The 23,052-nt window shown below is 44.0% G+C and overlaps 2 protein-coding genes across 2 annotated transcripts; both read left to right on the top strand.

Moving 5' to 3' along the window:
* Positions 1–1,148: 1,148 nt before the first annotated feature.
* Positions 1,149–5,163, top strand: fastkd5 (FAST kinase domains 5). The gene is made up of 2 exons (XM_084140239.1): positions 1,149–1,260; positions 1,774–5,163. The coding sequence occupies exon 2, from the start codon at positions 1,786–1,788 to the stop codon at positions 4,222–4,224; it is 2,439 nt and encodes an 812-aa protein (XP_083996365.1). The 5' UTR covers positions 1,149–1,260; positions 1,774–1,785; the 3' UTR covers positions 4,225–5,163.
* A 16,156-nt stretch (positions 5,164–21,319) lies between these two features.
* LOC311099792 (vasotocin-neurophysin VT 1) lies at positions 21,320–22,510 on the top strand (the record flags this gene model as incomplete). The annotated part of the gene is made up of 3 exons (XM_084140541.1): positions 21,320–21,439; positions 21,946–22,147; positions 22,371–22,510. 3 exons carry the CDS (start codon positions 21,320–21,322, stop codon positions 22,508–22,510), a joined length of 462 nt encoding a protein of 153 aa, XP_083996667.1.
* Positions 22,511–23,052: the final 542 nt, after the last annotated feature.

Here is a 23,052-nt window from a genome sequence, read left to right on the forward strand (position 1 = left end):
ATATATTAAACTATTCTAAACATTATAGTGTGTACAGTATATGTTGACATATATTTTTTCATGGGTCTGGGCAATTTAGAGAATGACTTTGTGAAGTCAGGGGTGAAAGAAGTGAGGACTTAGAGAAAGAATGGATATTAAAGAGAGGATATGAGGGTGGCATGAGAATAGAGGAAAGGAAAGAGAGGTAGAGCGAGGGATGGATGGAGGGCCCACATACCCTCAGTTTTGGGGCAAATTTGCTGCTATGTACTTCTGTTGTGTCCTGCTGTGTTCTTGGTAGAGACAGAAAGGCAGTGTACTGTAAATATAATTGTTATTTATTATGTGTACATATATATTCAAATATATCAAGCTTATTACGTGTGAATAATTTAAGAGGATTATTGTGAATTAATGAGACAGACATTTCCGCTTTTATTTTTTAAACTATATCAATATAAATATATAAATATATACATATATGAAATCTTTTTAATTTTGTTCTACTACATGGTACATGGTACAGTACAACTAAAGCAAACGTTCAAAAACCAATGTCTGTTAGTTTGTTTTTATTGTTGTTTCAACTCTTGTAATGTCTTAAAAGATAAAATGCTATCAAGTTTCTTTTTGTATTATTTTGTATTATTTATTTTGTGTTACTGAAAAATGTCTTGAAGAAAACATATCTTAGCAAATATGAATTTAATGAATAAAGACGTCATTAAATAATCTTGAAGAACTCCTTTTTTTTGCACACAGGGTGTTCACACATGCTCACTATGAATAAGCTCAATACTCAATAATATCTGACTTTCAATTTTAAACATGTTGAAGTAGCTAATCACTTATTAGAAATACAGATGGCCAATCATGGTCAAGTTAGGATTATTGGATACAGTTGGCCAATTACGGCCAATTTCAGTATTAGGATATTATCATGTAAGTATTAGGATATTATCATGTAAGTATTAGGATATTGTAATGTAATATATTGATTATCAATTGATTGCACATTCATTTGAGCAACTGCATAAGTAGGAAAACCCTGCCTTCCACATTTGCAGCATTCGTTGAATTTATAGTAGGAGAGCGGTCAAGCGATAAACAAGTGCACAGCTACTTCGACAGAGTTCGCTTTCGCTGACGCTACTAGGTTTGTACCTGCACAGCGCCGTTGGTCTCATAGCTCATCAGTGACCTTACAGACAAGCATGTTTCTGAAATGTCATAAAAAATAATATATATTGTTATTTGTGGAAGATATTGCTATTGTCGGTGAGTTTGCCTTGTTTTGTAGATATGGCCATCTGCAACTGGCTAGTATTGTGGAATAAATTAGCTAGCTAATGCGATTTAGCATACTTAGCTAACATTAGCTAGCTAGCAACTCATTCCAAAGTGGCAATCTAGCTAGCTGGTTAGCTAACATTAGCTACAGAGAACTTCAGGGGAGAGCTCGCTAGTGTACTGTACTGTACCACTGTGCTATGTTCTTCTCTGCCACCAATGTTATAGCTTACCCTGCGTTATCAATTCTGTCTATTAATATTGTAACGTTAGTTAGCTATAGTAAACCAATTTTAAGATGGTAACTAGCTAGCCCAGCTATCCTGAACAAGATTCCACATGGCCCTCGTGTAGGCTGTTCTGTTAGTTAATAAGGAGTAAGTAGAAATATGTGTCATCTCTAGAATTGAAGCAGCATGCACATTACATCTTAGGAGCAATATAATATCTATAGTTAAACCAACAGCCTAATGACATTCCTGCATATTCTCTATCTTTCAGCTTCTGAGGTGGATGTCTGCAGGAGCTTTATGCCATGTGGCTAGGCTACGCCATCTCTCCCTAGCCCTCCACAGGCAGTTCCTCAGGGCTCGGTATCTGCACAACGCTTATGGAGAACCTGAAACGGAGGGACTCGATGAGGAGGACGGGAGGGAAGGGGTACTTCCCGGGGGCTACAGGTTACAGTACAACCCCTCCTCTTACCATCGGCCCCAGCGTGACCCTGGAGCCTCCCTGAGCAGGTTGGAGATGGAGGAGGAGGAGCAGTGTCGGTCCACCCTCACCTCTGCCTTCAGACAGCAGAGTAACCGCTACAGTGTCAGCTCCTCACGCCGCCTCTCCAGCACCAAGAACACACTGCTAGACCTGGCCTTCAACAGAGGCACTGGGGCTAAGGCAGAAACGGCACCCCTCTACCGCACAGAACCCCTAACCCCAGACGTCAAAGGCGACCCCCGTGCCTTCCAGACATGCCGCCCAGAGTACTCAACCATGACCCTTGACCTGTCCCAGCGGCCTGCCCCAGTCCATTCCAAGCAGGCCTTCTTCCTGCTGCACAAAGTGACCGTCCTGAAGGGCAGCATGGAGCCTGTGGACATAACCGGCTTCCTCACCAAGCTTAGCCACCTGCACCCTGACCAAACCCCTTTAGTGAGGGGTGACACGCGTTTCATCATGCTGCTCCGCTACTCCGTGGAAAACCTGCGTCACTTCAGCCACTCCCAGCTACTGGAGGTGCTGAGGTCTTTTGTGTGGCTGGGCCTGCCCCCCACTCACAGCATGCTGGGGCTGTATGAGGCTGAGCTGGGCCGCAGGGCTGGGGAGATGGGCCTCCACCAGCTGCTGCTGGCCGCAGACCTGTGGCGCTGCCTGGGGAGGTCCGTGCCTCAGTACCTGCAGTGCCTGTATGACTGCGCCAGCCTGCACTTAGGCCAGGTAGGTGTCCCAGAGATAGTCCAGCTTCTGTATGTGATGGGGGAGGGCAGGCGCTGCCCCAAAGAGCTAGTTCACCCCTTAGAGCAGATACTGATGCGTCACCTGGACCAGCTGGAGCCAGAGGAGGTAGGTGCCGTGTGTCTGGGCCTGTTCAAGTCCCAGACGGCTCTCTCGGAAGGAGCGGTGAATCGGCTGGTGGACAGGGCCCACTCGCTTGTGTATGAGATGAGTGACTTTGCCATGGTGAACGTGATGAAGCTGCTGCGTTTTAGCTACCTGGATCATCGGGCATGGCTGGAGGTCATGGCGCATGAGGTGCCTCGCCGCGCCCCCAGCATGGGCGTCCAGGGGCTGATGCATGTGGCACTGGCCTGCTCGGCCCTGCATTACCGCAACGAACGCATCCTCCTGGCTGTTGCTGAGCGCCTGCCGTCGTTAGTGCCACACTGTCGGAGCAAGGACTCAGGCAAGCTGCTATGGGCCTTTGGGACCCTAGGTGTCCTACCCAGCCAGTGCCCTAACTTCTACCCCAGCCTCATTGAGGCCCTCCGGCAGAGAGAGGCTGAGTTCCAGCGCTATCCTGAGCACCTCCTCACCGGCCTCCTCGGCCTGGCTTTCATCTGTCAGCTCCCTGAGGACCTTGTGGCGTTAGCCTTGAGCCCCGAGTTTGTTAGCCTAGCCACCAGGTCCAAACAGCTGGAGCTGAAGAAAGACTTGTTCACTCTGGATGGGACAGTGGCGTTGGAGCTGCCTCACTGGACTGGCCCGCGGCTGAGTAGAGAGCTGCGGGAGGAGACGACGGAGATGCTGTGGCGCTTCGCCCAGAAGGACGTGTGTCAGAAGGTTGAGGTCCTGGAGGCCGAGGCCGTACTACGGGACCTTCTGGGCGGAGAGGAGTTTGTGAGCAAACGAATGATCCTGCCTCACACCCGCTCCATTGACCTGGAGGTGCATCTGAACCCAGTCGGACAGCCGCTACCTGTGACCTCAGCGCAGACATACCCTATTTCCACCCCGGATTGGAGCACTTCTTCTGGCTCTTCTACTCAGGGCTGGGAGAGGATCAACACAGGAGTCACTCTCACCGAGGACCTTTTGACTCAACTCACCAACGGCAGAAAGACTCCCCTTCCCCCAACCCAAGCTTCTCAGCTGCCCCTCCTCCGAAGGACAGAGCCGGATGAGGGAGGGGGGCTGTTCAGCGTGGGAGTCGACCTGACGGACGGGCTCGTGGGGGCTCTGACCAAACGTAGCAACCCAGGCCCACTCCCCAGGGACTCCCACAAAGCCTCCAAAGCTCCCATCAGACTGGCCATCCAGGTGACGAACAGGAACCACTACTGCTATCGCTCTCCACAGCTGCTGGGGCTGCACGCCATGAAAAGGAGGCAGCTGAAGCTGGCTGGGTACCGGGTGGTGGAGCTGCCTCACCGCGAGTGGTTCCCTCTGCTGAGGCGGACCCGCGCTGAGAAACTGGCCTATATGCACTGCAAGGTTTACGGCACCCTTGACTGACGTGTTCACATGTTGAAGGGCTAGGTGGAGATTAACATTTTAGCTAACATCTATCCAGTGCTTTTAGATATCTGAACACTGAAGTGGTAGAGGCTAGGAACTTAAATGAAACCAGGCCCAAGGCTTACCAGGACAGTGTTTTTTGTAAGTTTATGGGCAATCCTTGTTGAGAGGCTGTTGCATATTATGTGTCATGATCAGTGTGAGTTGTGTCATAAATAAATGTTATGACCGCAAGATTTTGAACAGCAGCCAAACATGACTTCTGCGTGTTGTTCATGTGTGGGATGGGAAAATGTTTGTTGTTAGGCCTAAGCTAAATGGTGTAAGAGGATCTATTAAAGGGATCGTCCAGCTGTGCCAAAGTGACCATAACTCACGTATGAATACTAGTCCTGAGTGGCGCAGTGGTCTAAGGCACTGCATCGAAGTGCTAGCTGTGCCACTAGAGATCCTGGTTAGAATCCAGGCTCTGTCGTAGCCGGCCGCGACCGGGAGACCCATGGGGCGGCGCACAATTGGCCCAGGGTAGGGGAGGGAATGGCCGGCAGGGATGTAGCTCAGTTGGTAGAGCATGGCGTTTGCAACTCCAGGGTTGTGGGTTTGATTCCCACGGGGGGCCAGTATGGAACAAAAATAATAATAAATTCAACAACAGCAAAAAATGCACTCACTAACTGTAAGTCGCTCTGGATAAGAGCGTCTGCTAATTGACTTAAAATGTAAAATGTACAGTACATATCACTATCCCACTGTTGACATGTTTGCAGTCTTCCATTAAATGTTTGATGGTCCATTAAAAACCGCTTCAGAGAACTCCTTTAGTATTTTCTGTGTCATAACTAGGGATAGGCGATATATATGACAAATGTAGCCTATCATTAGGCTTTTTTTTCTTTAAATATTTTGAAATTAAACTGATTTTGTGTGTCAAAGGCTGATAACCTGTACGTTTTTGTGCAATTTCTCCCGCAGTCCAGCTGTCTATACAGTATAGATGTCTGATTCATGTCTACCCCAATGTAATTTGGCCTAAAATGTTCTATTGTAATTCGCCCACCCCTAAATCCAGCTGTATTTTCTCCAAGCTATGTATTTCTGCTTCACTTTGCACGTGCATTCATGTATTTTCATTTCATGTTATTGAGTGGAAGCACATATCTAGAGGGTTTACATTACCGTTCATTAATGTTAATCAGGAATTCAAAGTAGCATCTTCAATCTAAAGCCCATGTGCCCTTTTGTACATGTAGGAAATGAAAATATTAATGAGTGACTGTTCATACACCTGGTTCTCCAGATTTGAGTTATTAGTGTGTGAGTTTGTTTGTGTGTGGCTGAGAGTAATCGAATGCAGAGCGTACAAAATTAAGAACACTAAACGATAATCAGAGGTGTGGGGAACTTCATGACCAGAATTGATTCACCTTTATTTATCCAGATGTGTTCTTGAAACAGGAAGTATCAAAAGGGACAGGATGTGTTATTTGTAGCAGATTTTCTATTCGCTGGCTATCAACAACTATACATCCCTTTCTTTGACAAAGTGTTATAAATCAGAAAAGAAAATACACAAAAGGCATACCATGAACAATTACCGTCAAAGTGAATGTTTTCACATTTGTCATATCCGTATTCTTCATTTCATGTGTTAACTTACGAAACACGAATGGCCCTTTTAAAAAAGAGGCTAGTCAGTCTAGAAATAGGTTGTGCCAAATCTTACAAACGTCTTGATATGTCATCGGTGCATCGCTGTACATTTTACTTATGTCTCTGAATGAGGTCGTTGAGTGTGACAGTGTTTCATGGTTTTCTCAATAGACAAAAGACTTCACCTCACAATGTCAGCTGTTTCTTATAGAGAGCAGGGTTACAATCATCATCTCTGGATGAGCCTAAAAACTGTTCTCCATCATGTTTACTCGTTCTACGCAGGTCAAAGCTTTGCAATGTCGCTTTGAAGGTGTCCTCGTAACTCAACAGCATGCACCAACACAATGAAATTGTCCGTGCCCTTTGCCCACGTTTGTGTAAGCCAGCGGACCCACTGACCTGACTGACCAACTGTGGTTAAACCGGGGTCATCTGCACAATGCAAGACTGTGTTAGCATGCTGAGCTAAAGCCTAGGCATTAGCTTGGGAAACTAAAGCAAGTTGTCAGGTCTCAAGGAAAGGTTACTCTTCACGCGAGCGTAGTTCACTGAACCCCCTGTTACATAACCAGACCTTAGTTGGTCTGACCTGGTCAGGAAAAACTCTTGGCCCTATGCCCCATAACTGAGAGGAATGGAGGAAGGTGATCATTTCTACACACCAATTTGGACCGTCATGTTCATGTTGGGTTTCCCAATTGGCATTGCATAGCCTCAACGTGACAGAAATTATGACATTTTGCCATTGCAAAAGGTGTTATTTGTCACTTTGGAATGTGGTCGCTAGTGAATTGTTTAACATGCTTTTATCTTGCACCTGTCTCCTTTGCTTTCAGTGATTTTAAGAGATTCTTAAGGTTGTCTTATCCCTTTTCCTTCCGCGTGTCTCCGTGCCTTACACCGTGTCTCTATCCTCCACGTCATGTACCCTTCCTTTTCAGAAGGAGACGAAGCGTGAGTCAGAACTGTCCTTGGAGGGGAAGTTGGGATGTTCTTTTCTCCCTACAGCCCTATAGTCATATATCCATCTTTGAATGATACACCATATCTCGTGTTTCTTCCTCGTTGATTCAAGTACTGAAAATACATCTTTACCAATAATTGTTGCTTCAACCTACACACTGGAACTGAATAAATGTCTGTCCTCCCTTTTGTATAAGTGTTATTTATACAGGATCAGCCATAATAATACGGTGCCCTCTTGCTCAAGTGCACATCGACAGATTTTTCACTTTGTCGGCTCGGGTATTCGAACCAGCTACCACGTCAAAGGTATACAGTAAAAAATCATTCCTGAGCTTTCTTATATCTCAGATATAGGACAGACACTTCAAAACATACACTACATGACCAAATGTAAATGGACACATGCTTGTCGAACATCTCGTTCCAAAATCATGGGCATTAATATGGAGTTGGTCCCCCCTTTGCTGCAATAACAGCCTCCACTCTTCTGGGAAGGCTTTCCACTAGATGTTGGAATATTGCTGCGGGGACTTGCTTCCATTCAGCCACAAGAGCATTAGTGAGGAAGGGCACTGATGTTGGGCAATTGGGCCTAGCTCGCAGTCGGTGTTCCAATTCATCCCAAAGGTGTTCGATGTGGTTGAGGTCAGGGTTCTGTGCAGGCCAGTCAAGTTCTTCCACACCGATCTCGACAAACCATTTCAGTATGGACCTCGCTTTGTGCATGGGGGCATTGTCATGCTGAAACAGGAAAGGGCCTTCCCCAAACTGTTGCCACAAAGTTAGAAGCACAAAATCATCTAGAATGTCATTGTTTGCTGTAGCATTAAGATTTCCCTTCACTGGAACTAAGAGGCCTAGCCCGAACCATTATTCCTCCACCAAACTTTACAGTTGGCATTATGCATTCGGGCAGATAGCGTTCTTCTTGCATCCACCAAACCCAGATTTGTCTGTCAGACTGCCAGATGGTGAAGCGTGATTCATCACTCCAGAGAATGTGTTTCCACTGCTCCAGAGTCCAATGGCGGCGAGCTTTACACCACTCCAGCCGACGCTTGGCATTGCGCATGGTGATCTTAGGCTTGTATGCGGCTGCTCGGCCATGGAAACCCATTTCATGAAGCTCCCGACGAACAGTTCTTGTGCTGACGTTGCTTCCAGAGGCAGTTTGGAACTCGTTAGTGAGTGTTGCAACAGAGGACAGACGATTTTTACGAGTTTCAGCACTTTGTGGTCCCGTTCTGTGAGCTTGTGTGGCCTACCACTTCGCGGCTGAGCCGTTGTTGCTCCTAGACGTTTCCACTTCACAATAACAGCACTTACAGTTGACCGGGGCAGCTCTAGCAGGGCAGATATTTGACAAATTAACTTGTTGGAAAGGTGGCATCCTATGACGGTGCCACGTTGAAAGTCTCTGAGCTATATACAGTGAGGGAAAAAAGTATTTGATCCCCCGCTGATTTTGTACGTTTGCCCACTTACAAAGACATGATCAGTCTATAATTTTAATGGTAGGTTTATTTGAACAGTGAGAGACAGAATAACAGCAAAAATATCCAGAAAAACGAATGTAAAAAATGTTATAAATTGATTTGCATTTTAATTAGGGAAACAAGTATTTGACCCCTCTGCAAAACATGACTTAGTACTTGGTGGCAAAACCCTTGTTGGCAATCACAGAGGTCAGACATTTCTTGTAGTTGGCCACCAGGTTTGCACACATCTCAGGAGGGATTTTGTCCCACTCCTCTTTGCAGATCTTCTCCAAGTCATTAAGGTTTCGAGGCTGACGATTGGCAACTCGAACCTTCAGCTCCCTCCACAGATTTTCTATGGGATTAAGGTCTGGAGACTGGCTAGGCCACTCCAGGACCATAATGTGCTTCTTCTTGAGCCACTCCTTTGTTGCCTTGGCCATGTGTTTTGGGTCATTGTCATGCTGGAATACCCATCCACAACCCATTTTCAATGCCCTGGCTGAGGGAAGGAAGTTCTCACCCAAGATTTGACGGTACATGGCCCCGTCCATCGTCACTTTGATGCGGTGAAGTTGTCCTGTCCCCTTAGCAGAAAAACACACCCAAAGCATAATGTTTCCACATCCATGTTTGACGGTGGGGATGGTGTTGTTGGGGTCATAGGCAGCATTCCTCCTCCTCCAAACACAACGAGTTGAGTTGATGCCAAAGAGCTCGATTTTGGTCTCATCTGACCACAACACTTTCACCCAGTTCTCCTCTGAATCATTCAGATGTTCATTGGCAAACTTCAGACAGGCATGTATATGTGCTTTCTTGAGTAGGGGGACCTTGCGGGTGCTGCAGGATTTCAGTCCTTCACGGCGTAGTGTGTTACCAATTGTTTTCTTGGTGACTATGGTCCCAGCTGCCTTGAGATCATTGACAAGATCCTCCCGTGTAGTTCTGGGCTGATTCCTCACCGTTCTCATGATCATTGCAACTCCACGAGGTGAGATCTTGCATGGAGCCCCAGGCCGAGGGAGATTGACAGTGCTTTTGTGTTTCTTCCATATTGCGAATAATCGCACCAACTGTTGTCACCTTCTCACCAAGCTGCTTGGCGATGGTCTTGTAGCCCATTCCAGCCTTATGTAGGTCTACAATCTTGTCCCTGACATCCTTGGAGAGCTCTTTGGTCTTGGCCATGGTGGAGAGTTTGGAATCTGATTGATTGATTGCTTCTGTGGACAGGTGTCTTTAATACAGGTAACACACTGAGATTAGGAGCACTCCCTTTAAGAGTGTGCTCCTAATCTCAGCTCGTTACCTGTATAAAAGACACCTGGGAGCCAGAAATCTTTCTGATTGAGAGGGGGTCAAATACTTATTTCCCTCATTAAAATGCAAATCAATTTATAACATTTTTGACATGCGTTTTTATGGATTTTGTTGTTGTTATTCTGTCTCTCACTGTTCAAATAAACCTACCATTAAAATTATAGACTGATCATTTCTTTGTCAGTGGGCAAACGTACAAAATCAGCAGGGGATCAATTACTTTTTTCCCTCACTGTATATATATATATATATATATATATATATATATATATATAGTATCTCACAAAAGTGAATACACCCCTCACATTTTTTTTAAATATTTGAGTATAAACCGCTGGCAACAAAAGTGAGTACACCCCTAAGTGAAAATGTCCAAATTGGGCCCAATTAGCCATTTTCCCTCCTCGGTGTCATGTGACTTGTTAGTGTTACAAGGTCTCAGGTGTGAATGGGGAGCAGGTGTGTTAAATTTGGTGTCATCGCTCTCACACTCCCTCATACTGGTCACTGGAAGTTCAACATGGCACTTGAAACCCTGAAACTGAGCTGCAGCACGGTGGCCAAGACCATACAGCGGTTTAACAGGACAGGTTCCACTCAGAACAGGCCTCGCCATGGTCGACCAAAGAAGTTGAGTGCACGTGCTCAGCGTCATATCCAGAGGTTGTCTTTGGGAAATAGACGTATGAGTGCTGCCAGCATTGCTGCAGAGGTTGAAGGGGTGGGGGTGCTCAGCCTGTCAGTGCTCAGACCATACGCCGCACACTGCATCAAATTGGTCTGGATGGCTGTCGTCCCAGAAGGAAGCCTCTTCTAAAGATGATGCACAAGAAAGCCCGCAAACAGTTTGCTGCAGACAAAGGACATGGATTACTGGAACCATGTCCTGTGGTCTGATGAGATCAAGATAAACTTATTTGGTTCAGATGGTGTCAAGCGTGTGTGGCGGCAACCAGGTGAGGAGTACAAAGACAAGTGTGTCTTGCCTACAGTCAAGCATGGTGGTGGGAGTGTCATGGTCTGGGGCTGCATGAGTGCTGCCGGCACTGGGGAGCTACAGTTCATTGATGGAACCATGAATGCCAACATGTACTGTGACATACTGAAGCAGAGCATGATCCCCTCCCTTCGGAAACTGCGCCGCAGGGCAGTATTCCAACATGATAACGACCCCAAACACACCTCCAAGACTACCACTGCCTTCCACCAGCTCCGTGATGTCGTCATGGAGGAGTGGAAGAGGACTCCAGTGGCAACCTGTGAAGCTCTGGTGAACTCCATGCCCAAGAGGGTTAAGGCAGTGCTGGAAAATGATGGTGGCCACACAAAATATTGACACTTTGGACCCAATTTGGACATTTACACTTAGGGGTGTACTCACTTTTGTTGCCAGCGGTTTAGACATTAATGGCTGTGTGTTGTGTTATTTTGAGGGGACAGCAAATTTACGCTGTTATACAAGCTGTACACTCACCCTTTACAGTGAGGGAAAAAGTGTTTGCCCACTGACAAAGAAATGATCAGTCTATAATTTTAATGGTAGGTTTATTTGAACAGTGAGAGACAGAACAATAAAAAAATCCAGAAAAACGCATGTCAAAAATGTTATAAATTAATTTGCATTTTAATGAGGGAAATAAGTATTTGACCCCCTCTCAATCAGAAAGATTTCTGGCTCCCAGGTGTCTTTTATACAGGTAACGAGCTGAGATTAGGAGCACACTCTTAAAGGGAGTGCTCCTAATCTCAGCTTGTTACCTGTATAAAAGATACCTGTCCACAGAAGCAATCAATCAATCAGATTCCAAACTCTCCACCATGGCCAAGACCAAAGAGCTCTCCAAGGATGTCAGGGACAAGATTGTAGACCTACACAAGGCTGGAATGGGCTACAAGACCATCGCCAAGCAGCTTGGTGAGAAGGTGACAACAGTTGGTGCGATTATTGGCAAATGGAAGAAACACAAAATAACTGTCGATCTCCCTCAGCCTGGGGCTCCATGCAAGATCTCACCTCGTGGAGTTGCAATGATCATGAGAACGGTGAGGAATCAGCTCAGAACTACACGTGAGGATCTTGTCAATGATCTCAAGGCAGCTGGGACCATAGTCACCAAGAAAACAATTGGTAACACACTACGCCGTGAAGGACTGAAATTCTGCAGCGCCCGCAAGGTCCCCCTGCTCAAGAAAGCACAAATACAGGGCCGTCTGAAGTTTGCTAATGAACATCTGAATGATTCAGAGGAGAACTGGGTGAGGTGTTGTGGTCAGATGAGACCAAAATCGAGCTCTTTGGCATCAACTCAACTTGCCGTGTTTGGAGGAGGAGGATCTCCGCATGTGTAGTTCCCACCGTGAATTATGGAGGAGGAGGTGTGATGGTGTGTGGGTGCTTTGCTGGTGACACTGTCTGTGATTTATTTAGAATTCAATGCACACTTAACCAGCATGCCTACCACAGCATTCTGCAGCAATACGCCATCCTATCTGGTTTGCGCTTAGTGGGACTATCAGTTGTTTTTCAACAGGACAATGACCCAACACACCTCCAGGCTGTGTAAGGGTTATTTGACCAAGAAGGAGAGTGGTGGAGTGCTGCATCAGATGACATGGCCTCCACAATCACACAACCTCAACCCAATTGAGATGGTTTGGAATGAGTTGGACCGCAGAGTGAAGGAAAAGCAGCCAACAAGTGCTCAGCATATGTGGGAACTCCTTCAAGACTGTTGGAAAAGCATTCCAGGTGAAGCTGGTTGAGAGAATTCCAAGAGTGTACTAAGCTGTCATCAAGGCAAAGGGTGGCTATTTGAAGAATATCAAATATCAAATATATTTTGATTTGTTTAACACTTTTTTGGTTACTACATGATTCCATATGTGTTATTTCATAGTTTTGATGTCTTCACTATTATTCTACAATGTAGAAAATAGTAAAAATAAAGAAAAACTCTTGAATGGTGTGTCCAAACCTTTGACTGGTACTGTATATATATATTTTTTATACCTACAGGGGTCCTTAAATACAAAATCAAATGGCTAAATGGTCCTCAGTATGACAATCTTAAAACAATTCAATATGTTAACTTAGTAGAGACCCATCACCGGGCCCTTTAGGGACAGTTAGAAATTTACTCGGGGGGTGGGGGGTGGGGGCTGGTCGAACTCCGGTGTAAAAAAAAATAATGCACACCCCTCCCCAACTTTAAAAATGTTTTCCCATGACCCTCCCCTTGTATTGTAAAACATTTTTGCACACCCCCCCCCCCCCCCCCTTTCAAAAAAATTACTCAAAATCATTATTGCCACCATACATAACGACTTTACCACTTCAGCATGGTTTTGTGGCACTGTCGATGCCACGCAGGGCTAACAGGCCAGAAGCTTGCGGGTTCGCCGACCATCATGAACGAGCTCACTCTCCCTGCCTGTCTCATTACACTACGATCAGACCCTGCTGCAGACAATGATCAGCGGGAAAATCAGATTTTCCACATTTTTATGCTGTATTTATAATTATATAAAATATATGCAACAAATTTACCACCAACAGGTTTCTGTGCCACTGCACCACACACAACCAATAAGCAACGCATAACTGCATACCGATTATTGCATTTTCAACACCACAATCAAGTAGAGTGTGTCAATCTCGACAAACAGAAAATACATCCATCCCTGCTCACCAATGAAGGCTTGGTTTGAGAATCTCCGAATGTAATTAAACCATTAATCGAATGGCCGTTGCACAGTTTGGATGCTGGAATTATATTAGAGTGGATGAACATGCACAGGTAGCCTACAGGAGACTTTTGAAGTAGCCTAATCAGATTAAAACATTGTGACTAGTTGTGTTTATGCCACACATAAAAGGTAATACATTTTCAAAGTTAAATGACAAATATTTAGGCTATATTGAAGCGTTAGATTCTAGGTCGAGGAATAGCCACTCGGATCGCAGAACGCATGTTAAGCTTTCCTGAATGAATGGGCCTGCTGGGGGCATAGTCCTAGGTGACCACACTATATAGGAGAATGATGATCGGCAACAGACAACGCATCAGTATCAGAAGTAAATATACAGCCAGACTGGCCTGCTACTGTGCCTTTCTATAATCTGTCGAGAGTAGACCCACAACTGATCCAAATCGAATGAAACATTCAAATAAGAGGGCTTTCGGGCCATTATTAAAATTATATTTTCACTTCAAAACTATAATGCAATTATGAATTGGAGTGTTGTAGGCTAGTCTAGGTTTGATAATTGTATTGTCCCAAAACAAGCTCAATAGGGGAGCTTTTTGAGCTGTGTGTCTTCACTGTTCTTTCATGCGCAATGACGCACCTGGCCTCTCCGCTGCCTATCAGCTATTCCTCTATCTTGTGGATTTATATAGAAAATTAGTGAAGATTTGAATGATTTTGTGTGTGGTATGATTGCTAGTTAACGTATTGCAGATCTGGACAAATTATCCAACTACCACTATTGTTTACTATACAGTGCATTCGGAAAGTATTCAGACCCCTTGACTTTTTCCACATTTTGTTACGTTACAGCCTTATTCTAAAATTGATTACACAAAAAAAAAAAAATCATCAATCTACATACAATACCCCATAATGACAAAGCAAAAACAGGTTTTTAGACATGTTTGCTAATTTATTAAAAATAAAAAACGGAAATATTACATTTACATAAGTATTCAGACCCTTTACTCAGTACTTTGTTGAAGCACCTTCGGCAGCGATTACAGCCTTGAGTCTTCTTGGGTATGACTCTACAAGCTTGGCACACCTGTATTTGTGGAGTTTCTCCCATTCTTCTCTGCAGATCCTCTCAAGCTCTGTCAGGTTTGATGGGGAGCGTCGCTGCACAGCTATTTTCAGGTATCTCCAGAGATGTTAGATCTGGTTCAAGTCCGGGCTCTGGCTGGGCCATTCAAGGACATTCAGATACTTGTCCCGAAGCCACTACTGCGTTGTCTTGGCTGTGTGCTTAGGGTCGTTGTCCTGTTGGAAGGAGAACCGTCGACCCAGTCTGAGGTCCTGAGTGCTCTGGAGCAGGTTTTCATCAAGGTTCTCTCTGTACTTTGCTCTGTTCATCTTTGCCTCGATCCTGACTAGTCTCCCATGTCCCTGCCGCTGAAAAACATCCCCACAGCATGATGCTGCCACCACCATGCTTCACCGTAGGGATGGTGCCAGGTTTCCTCCAGACGTGACGCTTGGCATTTAGGCCAAAAAGTTCAATCTTGGTTTCATCAGACCAAATAATATTTTTTCTCATGGTCTGAGAGTACTTTAGGTGCCTTTTGGCAAACTTTCACTTTGTCATTATGAGGTATTGTGTGTAGATTGATGAGGGAAAAAAATAATGTAATCCATTTCCTAATAAGGTTGTAACGTAACAAACTGTGGAAAAAGTCAAGGGGTCTCAATACGTTCCGAATGCACTGTAGATAGAGGGCAGGATAGACAGTTGAATGGTAGACTATACTGACCTGTGGTATAGTAAGCACGTGGAAAAGCGTAGTGCATACGGGAAGTACCAAACCACCTTGATAGGGGAGGCGCATGAAAGCAGATGAGGACATTATATAGTAAAATCTACAAATTGGCAAATGTAAATCAGGGGGAAAAAACACTTCCCTCCCCTGTGCCCAATAAAAAAACATACAACCCCCCCCCCCCCCCAGTAAATGTCGAACTGTCCCTTACTAACCAATCTTACCCTGTATTAAATGATTTAATCAACCCCATACATCATGTCCCTTTGATCAAGGCCTTTGGTCACCTTGGTTGGGGTCAAAGGTTAAACAGGCACAATAAAGAGCAGGGAACAAAATGTAATGAAAATTGTTGCAACCCATCAGAAAAAAATAATAATAATTCTTTAAAATCATTCTCTGTGAGATTACCAATGTGGTTCAGGGGCCCATCCAGCTAAGGATAGTTCCTTCAGTCACCTTGAAGGAAATTAGTAAAATCCTGAGCAAAGATCATGCTTTGTGTGTTGTGGCCTTTAAAGCATATTAGATATTTGCTGTCATTGTCCGTCCACTATCTAGAGTCAGCTCTGCACAATGTCAACATAAAGTACTGATGTAAAATAAATGTTTTTGGGGAGTTATGAAGTTAAACTTTTTATACCAGATTTAAAAACGTTTCATATCTGTCTCTCTGGTTCTATTGCAGCTAGCTACATAACTGGAAGGTAACCAGAATATGATTCCTTCTTTCGCTGCATTCACTGCACTCAGAGACAACTGAATAGATGCGGTAAAGGAGTCAATGGATGCAGATGTTCCATTGACCAGATTGGCGCACATTCAACAAATCTGATCTAACAAAGTGGATATTCGTCAAATACGTCGTGATTGATGTATTGTAACAGGCCCATAATGTGGTTACTTAAATATATTTGGCTGTTTTTGCTGCATAACATGTAGAAGTTGTCCCTTTTCAGGTTTAGAAGAAGTGACTGCTAAATGCTAACTCCCATTTGTATAAACTGGTTAGCATAGCTAGCATACGGAAATCGGTGGCGGTAGTCAAATTCGTTTCTAACTGTAATGCAGTTGATTGGTAACGATGACATGAACACGTGTTTGGGGTTGACATCCGTACAAGCATTATACTCCGATCTTTACCTCAACATAGTGTGAAATACACATATAAACAATATACTAAATGTAGTCTAATTCTGCTGTGGGCAATGAGGAGACTAAGGGTCTTTCCCCCACGCATTTCCATGGCAATTCCATTGTTTTGGTGGAGTTGAATTGACCTCTTTACCGCTATACAAGAAGGCGTGCATAACCTATGCCTTTCTGAACTTGTGTAGTACTTCTAAAACTCTCTAATATGCGTGACGCAGGGTTTAGTTTCTTGGCAAAGACATTGTCTAGGCCACAAGCAACATGGTTCATTGTGGGTATGACGCATTTATTCAATTATGTCCTGATTTCAGAATTACTTTGTTTCCTCTGTCCTTCTCAAAGTAGAGGACGTGTGCCGGAGGCCGCTGGTCCTGCTAAGTGGATTGTCAAATTGAAATGAAGTGTGTCATGACATAGAGTCACTGAAAGATGTGGAGGGAGTTATAGAAGAGGTTGTTTGCAAAGTTTCCAGCTCCGTGCTCAAGGTTCAGAAACAAATAGACTATTGTGGAACGAAAATCTCATTTTCATATAGTGAATAATTTCAATGACAGGGCTTCATGATAGACAACAGATTGTTCAAGCAAAAACCATGATAAAGGGCAGAAAAAATAGATTGATTTAGGGCTCTTTAGCCGACATCTGCATAGCTGTTGTTTTGGCCGTGTCGGAGATGAAACTGCGTTAGAGCTGTCAAATCCACAAGTGGCTCCTGGCATTAGCTTATACCTAAAGCCAACATTGCCATTGGCTGCACAGAGTTGCATTAACAGAAATCCCATGCAGCATTGCTTACAAGTTTGAACACTGGAATGTGAGATGTGATCTACACCTTAATTAAGATGATAGAAATCCTCATTATTTTGTGAATTATTTTTCAATTTGAGCGTAATTATTTATATATAGCCTACACTTTCTTGTTCTGAACTTCTAACGTGAGTGGGGCAGGTGTGGCTTCATAACAATGATCGCAAGAGCAGTTGCTAACCGATTGGACAGCTCCAACGCAGTTCCACCTCCAACCAAAACATCCGCTATGCGGGTGTCTGCTGTCGCCATTAACACTTGATTTGATTGAATCTAGGCCTTAATGTTTTTTCATGAATTGTTAGTTTAAGTTATTTTATAAAGCATATCAATACATTTAACGCATACATTATTTATTGAATAACTTTTTAAAGAATGAGGACATTTAACATTTATATTTCAGTTAAAACAGGGAGAAATTGTAAGGGCATGATAGGCTGTAGCATGAACCAGCGTCAAAGCTTTTGATGTCACCAAGGTTTCTGTCGGCTGCACAGTGCATTCGGAAAGTATTCAGACCCCTTCACTTTTTCCACATTTTGTTACGTTATAGCCTTATTCTAAAATGGATTAAAGAAAAAACCTTCCTCATCAATCTACACACAATACCCCATAATGACAAAACGAAAACAGGTTTTTAGACATTTTTGCAAATGTATTATAAATAAAAAACTGAAATACCTTATTTACATAAGTATTCAGACCCTTTGCTATGAGACTCGAAATTGAACTCAGGTTCATCCTGTTTCCATTGATCATCCTTGAGATGTTTCAACAACTTGATTGGAGTCCACCTGTGGTAAATTCAATTGATTGGACATGATTTGGAAAGGTACACACCTGTCTATATAAGGTCCCACAGTTGACAGTGCATGTCAGAGCAAAAACCAAGCCATGAGGTCGAAGGAATTGTCCGTAGAGCTCTGAGACAGCATTGATATGGGGAAGGGTACCAAAAAGTTTCTGCAGCATTGAAGGTCCCCAAGAACACAGTGGCCTCCATCATTCTTAAATGGAAGAAGTTTGGAACCACCAAGACTCTCCGCCTTTATGGCAGAGTGGCCAGACGGAAGCCACTCCTCAGTAAAAGGCACGACAGCCCGCTTGGAGTTTGCCAAAGGCACCTAAATGACTCTCAGACCATGAGAAACAAGATTCTCTGGTCTGATGAAACCAAGATTGAACTCTTTGGCCTGAATGCCAAGCGTCACGTCTGGAGGAATCCAGGCCTGGAGGAATCCAGGCACTGCTCATCACCCTGACCGTCGTCCGGGTTAGGGGAGGGTCTGGCCGGCTGGGATGTCCTTGTCCCACCGCGCTCTAGCGACTCCTTGTGGCAGCCGGGCGCATGCACGCTGACTTCGGTCGCAGCTGTACAGTGTTTCCTCCGACACATTGGTGTGGCTGGATTCCGGGTTAAGCGAGCAGTGTGTCAAGAAGTAGTGCGGCTTCGCGGGGTCGTGTTTCTGAGGACGCATGATTCTCGACCTTCGCCTCTCCCGAGTCCGTAGGGGAGTTGCAGCGATGGGACAAGACTGTAACTACCAATTGGATATCACCAAAAAAGTGGTAAAAAGTACCATATTTAAAATTTAAAAGAGAATACCATCCCTACGGTGAAGCATGGTGGTGGTGGCAGCATCATACTGTGGGGATGTTTTTCAGCGTCAGGGACTGGGAGACCAGTCAGGATCGAGGAAAAGATGAACGGAGCAAAGTATAGAGAGATCCTTGATGAAAACCTGCTCCAGACCTCAGACTGGGGGCGAAGGTTCACCTTCCAACAGGACAATGACCCTAAGCACACAGCCAATACAACGCAGAAGTGGCTTTGGGACAAGTCTCTGAATATCCTTGTGTGGTCCAGCCAGAGCCTGGACTCTGGAGATACCTGTAAATAGCTGTGCAGCAACGCTCCCAATCCAACCTGACAGAGCTTGAGAGGATCTGCAGAGAACAATGGGAGAAACTCCCCAAATACAAGTGTGCCAAGCTTGTAGCATCATACCCAAGAAGACTCGAGGCTTTAATCTCTGCCAAAGGTGCTTCAACAAAGTACTGAGTAAAGGGTCTGAATAGTTATATAAAAGTGATCCGTTTAAAAAATCTAAATCTAAAAACCTGTTTTTGCTTTGGCATTATGGGTATTGTGTGTAGATTGATGAGGGATATATTTTTTCAAAAATCCATTTTAGAATAAGGCTTGTAACTTAACAAAATCTGGAAAAGTGAAGGGGTCTGAATACTTTCCGAATGCACTGTAAGTGCTGTACAATGAGTGTCTCTCATTCTCTCTCCACACACACACACGCAAAGACACACTCAAAGACATACACACACACACACACACACACACACACAGGCACACACTGTCCCCTGGCACATCTCTACGTTGGAGTCTGACCTCTGGCCCTCTTCAGAGGTGGTCTTTGATGCCTCGTTTGTCACTTATTTTCTGAGTAATTGCTGTAACGAGCCCCTTATTGAGATGTTACTATTCCAATGCCAGTATGATACACAACAAGCCACCTGTTATGACATTGAGAATTAACACTAATTTAGAAAAGCCCATTTGAATTTCCAATAGCTTGATTTATTCCTAAATAATGTGTCAAATGGCACTGCATAAACATGGTTGTGTTTAAAACCTTACACTAGCTGTAGCTTATTTTAATTGTCCATGTCATGTCCTACTGATATGGTTGGTTTCAAGGTTTATTTCAAGGTATTCGAGAGCTAGTCTCATATAGACGATTGTTACATTCAGAATTGTTGTTTCTTTCCCAGTTCTCTCACCACTGCCATAGCTCTACAGTAGACTATGTATGGAATCATTTGACCTAGATTGTTTGTATGTTTTTATATGTAGGCTACGTGTGCCTTTAAAAAAAATGTATGTAGTTCTGTCCTTGAGCTGTTCTTGTCTATTAATGTTCTGTATTATGTCATGTTTCATGTTTTGTGTGGACCCCAGGAAGAGTAGCTGCTGCTTTTGCAACAGCTAATGGGGATCCTAATAAAATACCAAATACCAGTCTAAGAAATGTGTGTGCCAAGCTGCACCATTGGCTAATCTTGCAATATCATTAGGAAGCCTGTATCCTCTCCCAACCCATGTGATGTACTAAACTGTACTAGTTGTACTGGCTGTATTTGTGACATCGCATCATTACCATACAGCCATGGGGGTGGGGGTAGATATTATTTTTGCTCCTTCCATTTGATGGCTCCCCATGGCTTCTCACTGTTTCTCCATTTCGTTTGCTGCCTCACATATGAATGGCTGGTTTAGTGTAACAGTCATAAATATTCAGAGCAATTAGCCATGGCATCCCTGTAAAGGGACTGACAGCATCTTCTGCTCGTGATCAGAGGTCCTGCTTGATGTGCCATAAACAAAGAAGATTTCTGATGCAGCTCATCAATCTGGGTCTTCACTGCTTGCTCTGTCTGTCTAATAGCCTGTCACAAGCACTTCACTCTGGATCAATGTCACACCTTTTGTTTCACATTTCTCTATCACTCCCTATTTCTGTTTCTCTTTTCACTGTTCTTTCTTGGCCATCCCTCTTCTCAGTCTCTTGTCCTATGATTGGAATGCAAAGGGTTAATTAAGGGGAGACTATTTGCATTACCTAAAATGCAAGTTGAGAACAAATTATCTTGTATGTTATGGAAATACAGGTTTAGGATCATGTTTTAGACACAATTATTGACCTCATTGGCATTATATGGAGTTAAATGGTTCCATTTCTTTGTAATGCATCTTATTGGAAAGTCCATGGTGTCACATAATTTCAAGGCAATATCCATTTGGTCTGACAGTGGACAGGTGTAAAGGGCATTCTCCAGACAACTCCTTCAAGCATACAGACAGACAGTGTCAAAGGGTCAGTCTCATCCATCTATTCTAACAGTGTCATTCGTCTATTCTAATAGTCTTTCTTTAATCCAATGGGAGAGAGATTAATTTTGACAGTTGAGTCATCAGATATCAGATCGGACATTGGGGGTGGTCCCATGGAGGTAGATGCAAAGGGTTGGGATGACGTAGGCGCAAAGCGTAAGCTTTATCAGTTGGGACGATCCATATAAATAACGGAAAGTTCCTAGCAGAAATTCGAAAAGAAAAACCGAGCCCTTTGAAAGAGTTCAGTTGTAGCCGATAGTAGCAATTGGACGAAGCACTTTAGACTGAACAAGATGCCATATTCTACATTTCCACTGCTGTGCGTCTTGGGGCTCGTCGCGCTCTCCTCCACGTGCTACATCCAGAATTGTCCGCGAGGCGGGAAGCGCTCTTTTCCTGATCTTCCACGACAGGTGAGTTTATTCGTCGATTTAAAATGGTTAATAAAGTCACTCAATTTTGTTTCCAACTAACAGTTGATTGGTTTTAATTTGGTTGTTCGGAATGGTAACGAGTCCTTTGGTGTTTTAAGAAACCTTCTTGGTGCAAATAATCCATTGTTTAAATTAAGTAGCCTATTTATTCTAATCAGTTAGGCCTATAGATGAAAATAAAATAATTATGTCCGATTAGAATCAAAGCAGCTTCATGTGGATAGCCTATATGCTGCCAGACATTCATTGCTCAAAATAGGGATGATTTTGGTGACATAATGGTCCTTCATGTGACTACTTGCTCATGCTCGCAATATTCAATCTAGACTCAAAGTAGTCTAGATACTATTCATTTCAACCACTGAAACGCAGTAATCAGCGGGAATGATACACTCAGGTGTTGTGTAGCCGTGTTTCCAATGCGCTATGGTCGTGCGTAATCGCGCTTTTATGCAGTGATTAACAATGGATGCTTTCATTTCCAGTGCATGTCGTGTGGTCCCGGGGACAGGGGCCGCTGCTTTGGCCCAAGTATCTGCTGTGGGGAGGGGATGGGCTGCTACGTGGGCTCCGCAGAGGCAGCTGGTTGTGTGGAGGAGAATTACCTGCCCTCCCCCTGCGAGGCTGGAGGAAGAGTGTGTGGCTCTGAGGGAAGCTGTGCTGCACCCGGGGTCTGCTGTGACTCAGGTAAGACGGTTAAAGACCGTAAATGGTGAGCTTTGAAACAGTTGCTTGAATATTTTACTGGTTTTACTAATGGGAGGTGACTTATTGTGTACTTATTTGAACCAAATATTTTAGCATCATCCACTAGCCATAATACTATGATTTCACTTTAAATATTTTTTTTTTTTTAATCTATCTTGATGTTTTGTTAACTATATGATTCATTTATTTCCTACTTCTACAGAGAGTTGTGTGCTAGACCCAGACTGCCTAGAGGACAGTAAACGTCAGCCACCCAGCGAACAGAACGCTCCCTTGATGGGCGGTTTGACAGGAGACCTGTTACGGATCTTGCATGCCACCAGCAGGGGGAGACCTCAGTAACCAACCACTGGCCGTCCCTCACGTGAACACACCCAGAATAGAGCCTAACTTCACCATTTCACATTCACTACTACTGCAAAAACAAATCTCACACACAGCATACACACATTCTTCACATACAACAGGAGACAGACACACAGCAGAGGTCGAGAGTGGGCTTGCTACATAAGGGGGAAAACTATCAGCTCTACATTAATGTTTACTGTGTGCTCAGTAGCCATCAGTAAGTTGTCATTTCTAATGCTTCAATTCAAATATGCATTGTACAATCTACTGGGGGTGGAAGGAATGTAAATATGTAGTAAATAAATCTTTTCTTGCACTATTAAAATGTGTATTTTCTATGGCTTACTGAGAGGTACAGTAACAGGCAAACAGCAGCTTTATAGGGATCGTTCACCACAAAATCAAAGGGGTTGGTGCCAATAATTCGGTCTAAATTCATTAATTGATTTGCATTCCTATGGACCACATTTTTTAATTCAAGTCTGGAATACCACATAGGTAGGAAATATTTTATTTTATAGGCGGCAGGTAGCCTA

Source organism: Coregonus lavaretus, assembly GCF_964263955.1.
Source record: "Coregonus lavaretus genome assembly, chromosome: 24".
Taxonomy (NCBI): domain Eukaryota; kingdom Metazoa; phylum Chordata; class Actinopteri; order Salmoniformes; family Salmonidae; genus Coregonus; species Coregonus lavaretus.

Excerpts from the sequence above, each read along its gene's own strand:
- fastkd5 (XM_084140239.1), top strand. The coding sequence starts at position 1,786 with ATGTCTGCAGGAGCTTTATGCCATGTGGCTAGGCTACGCCATCTCTCC.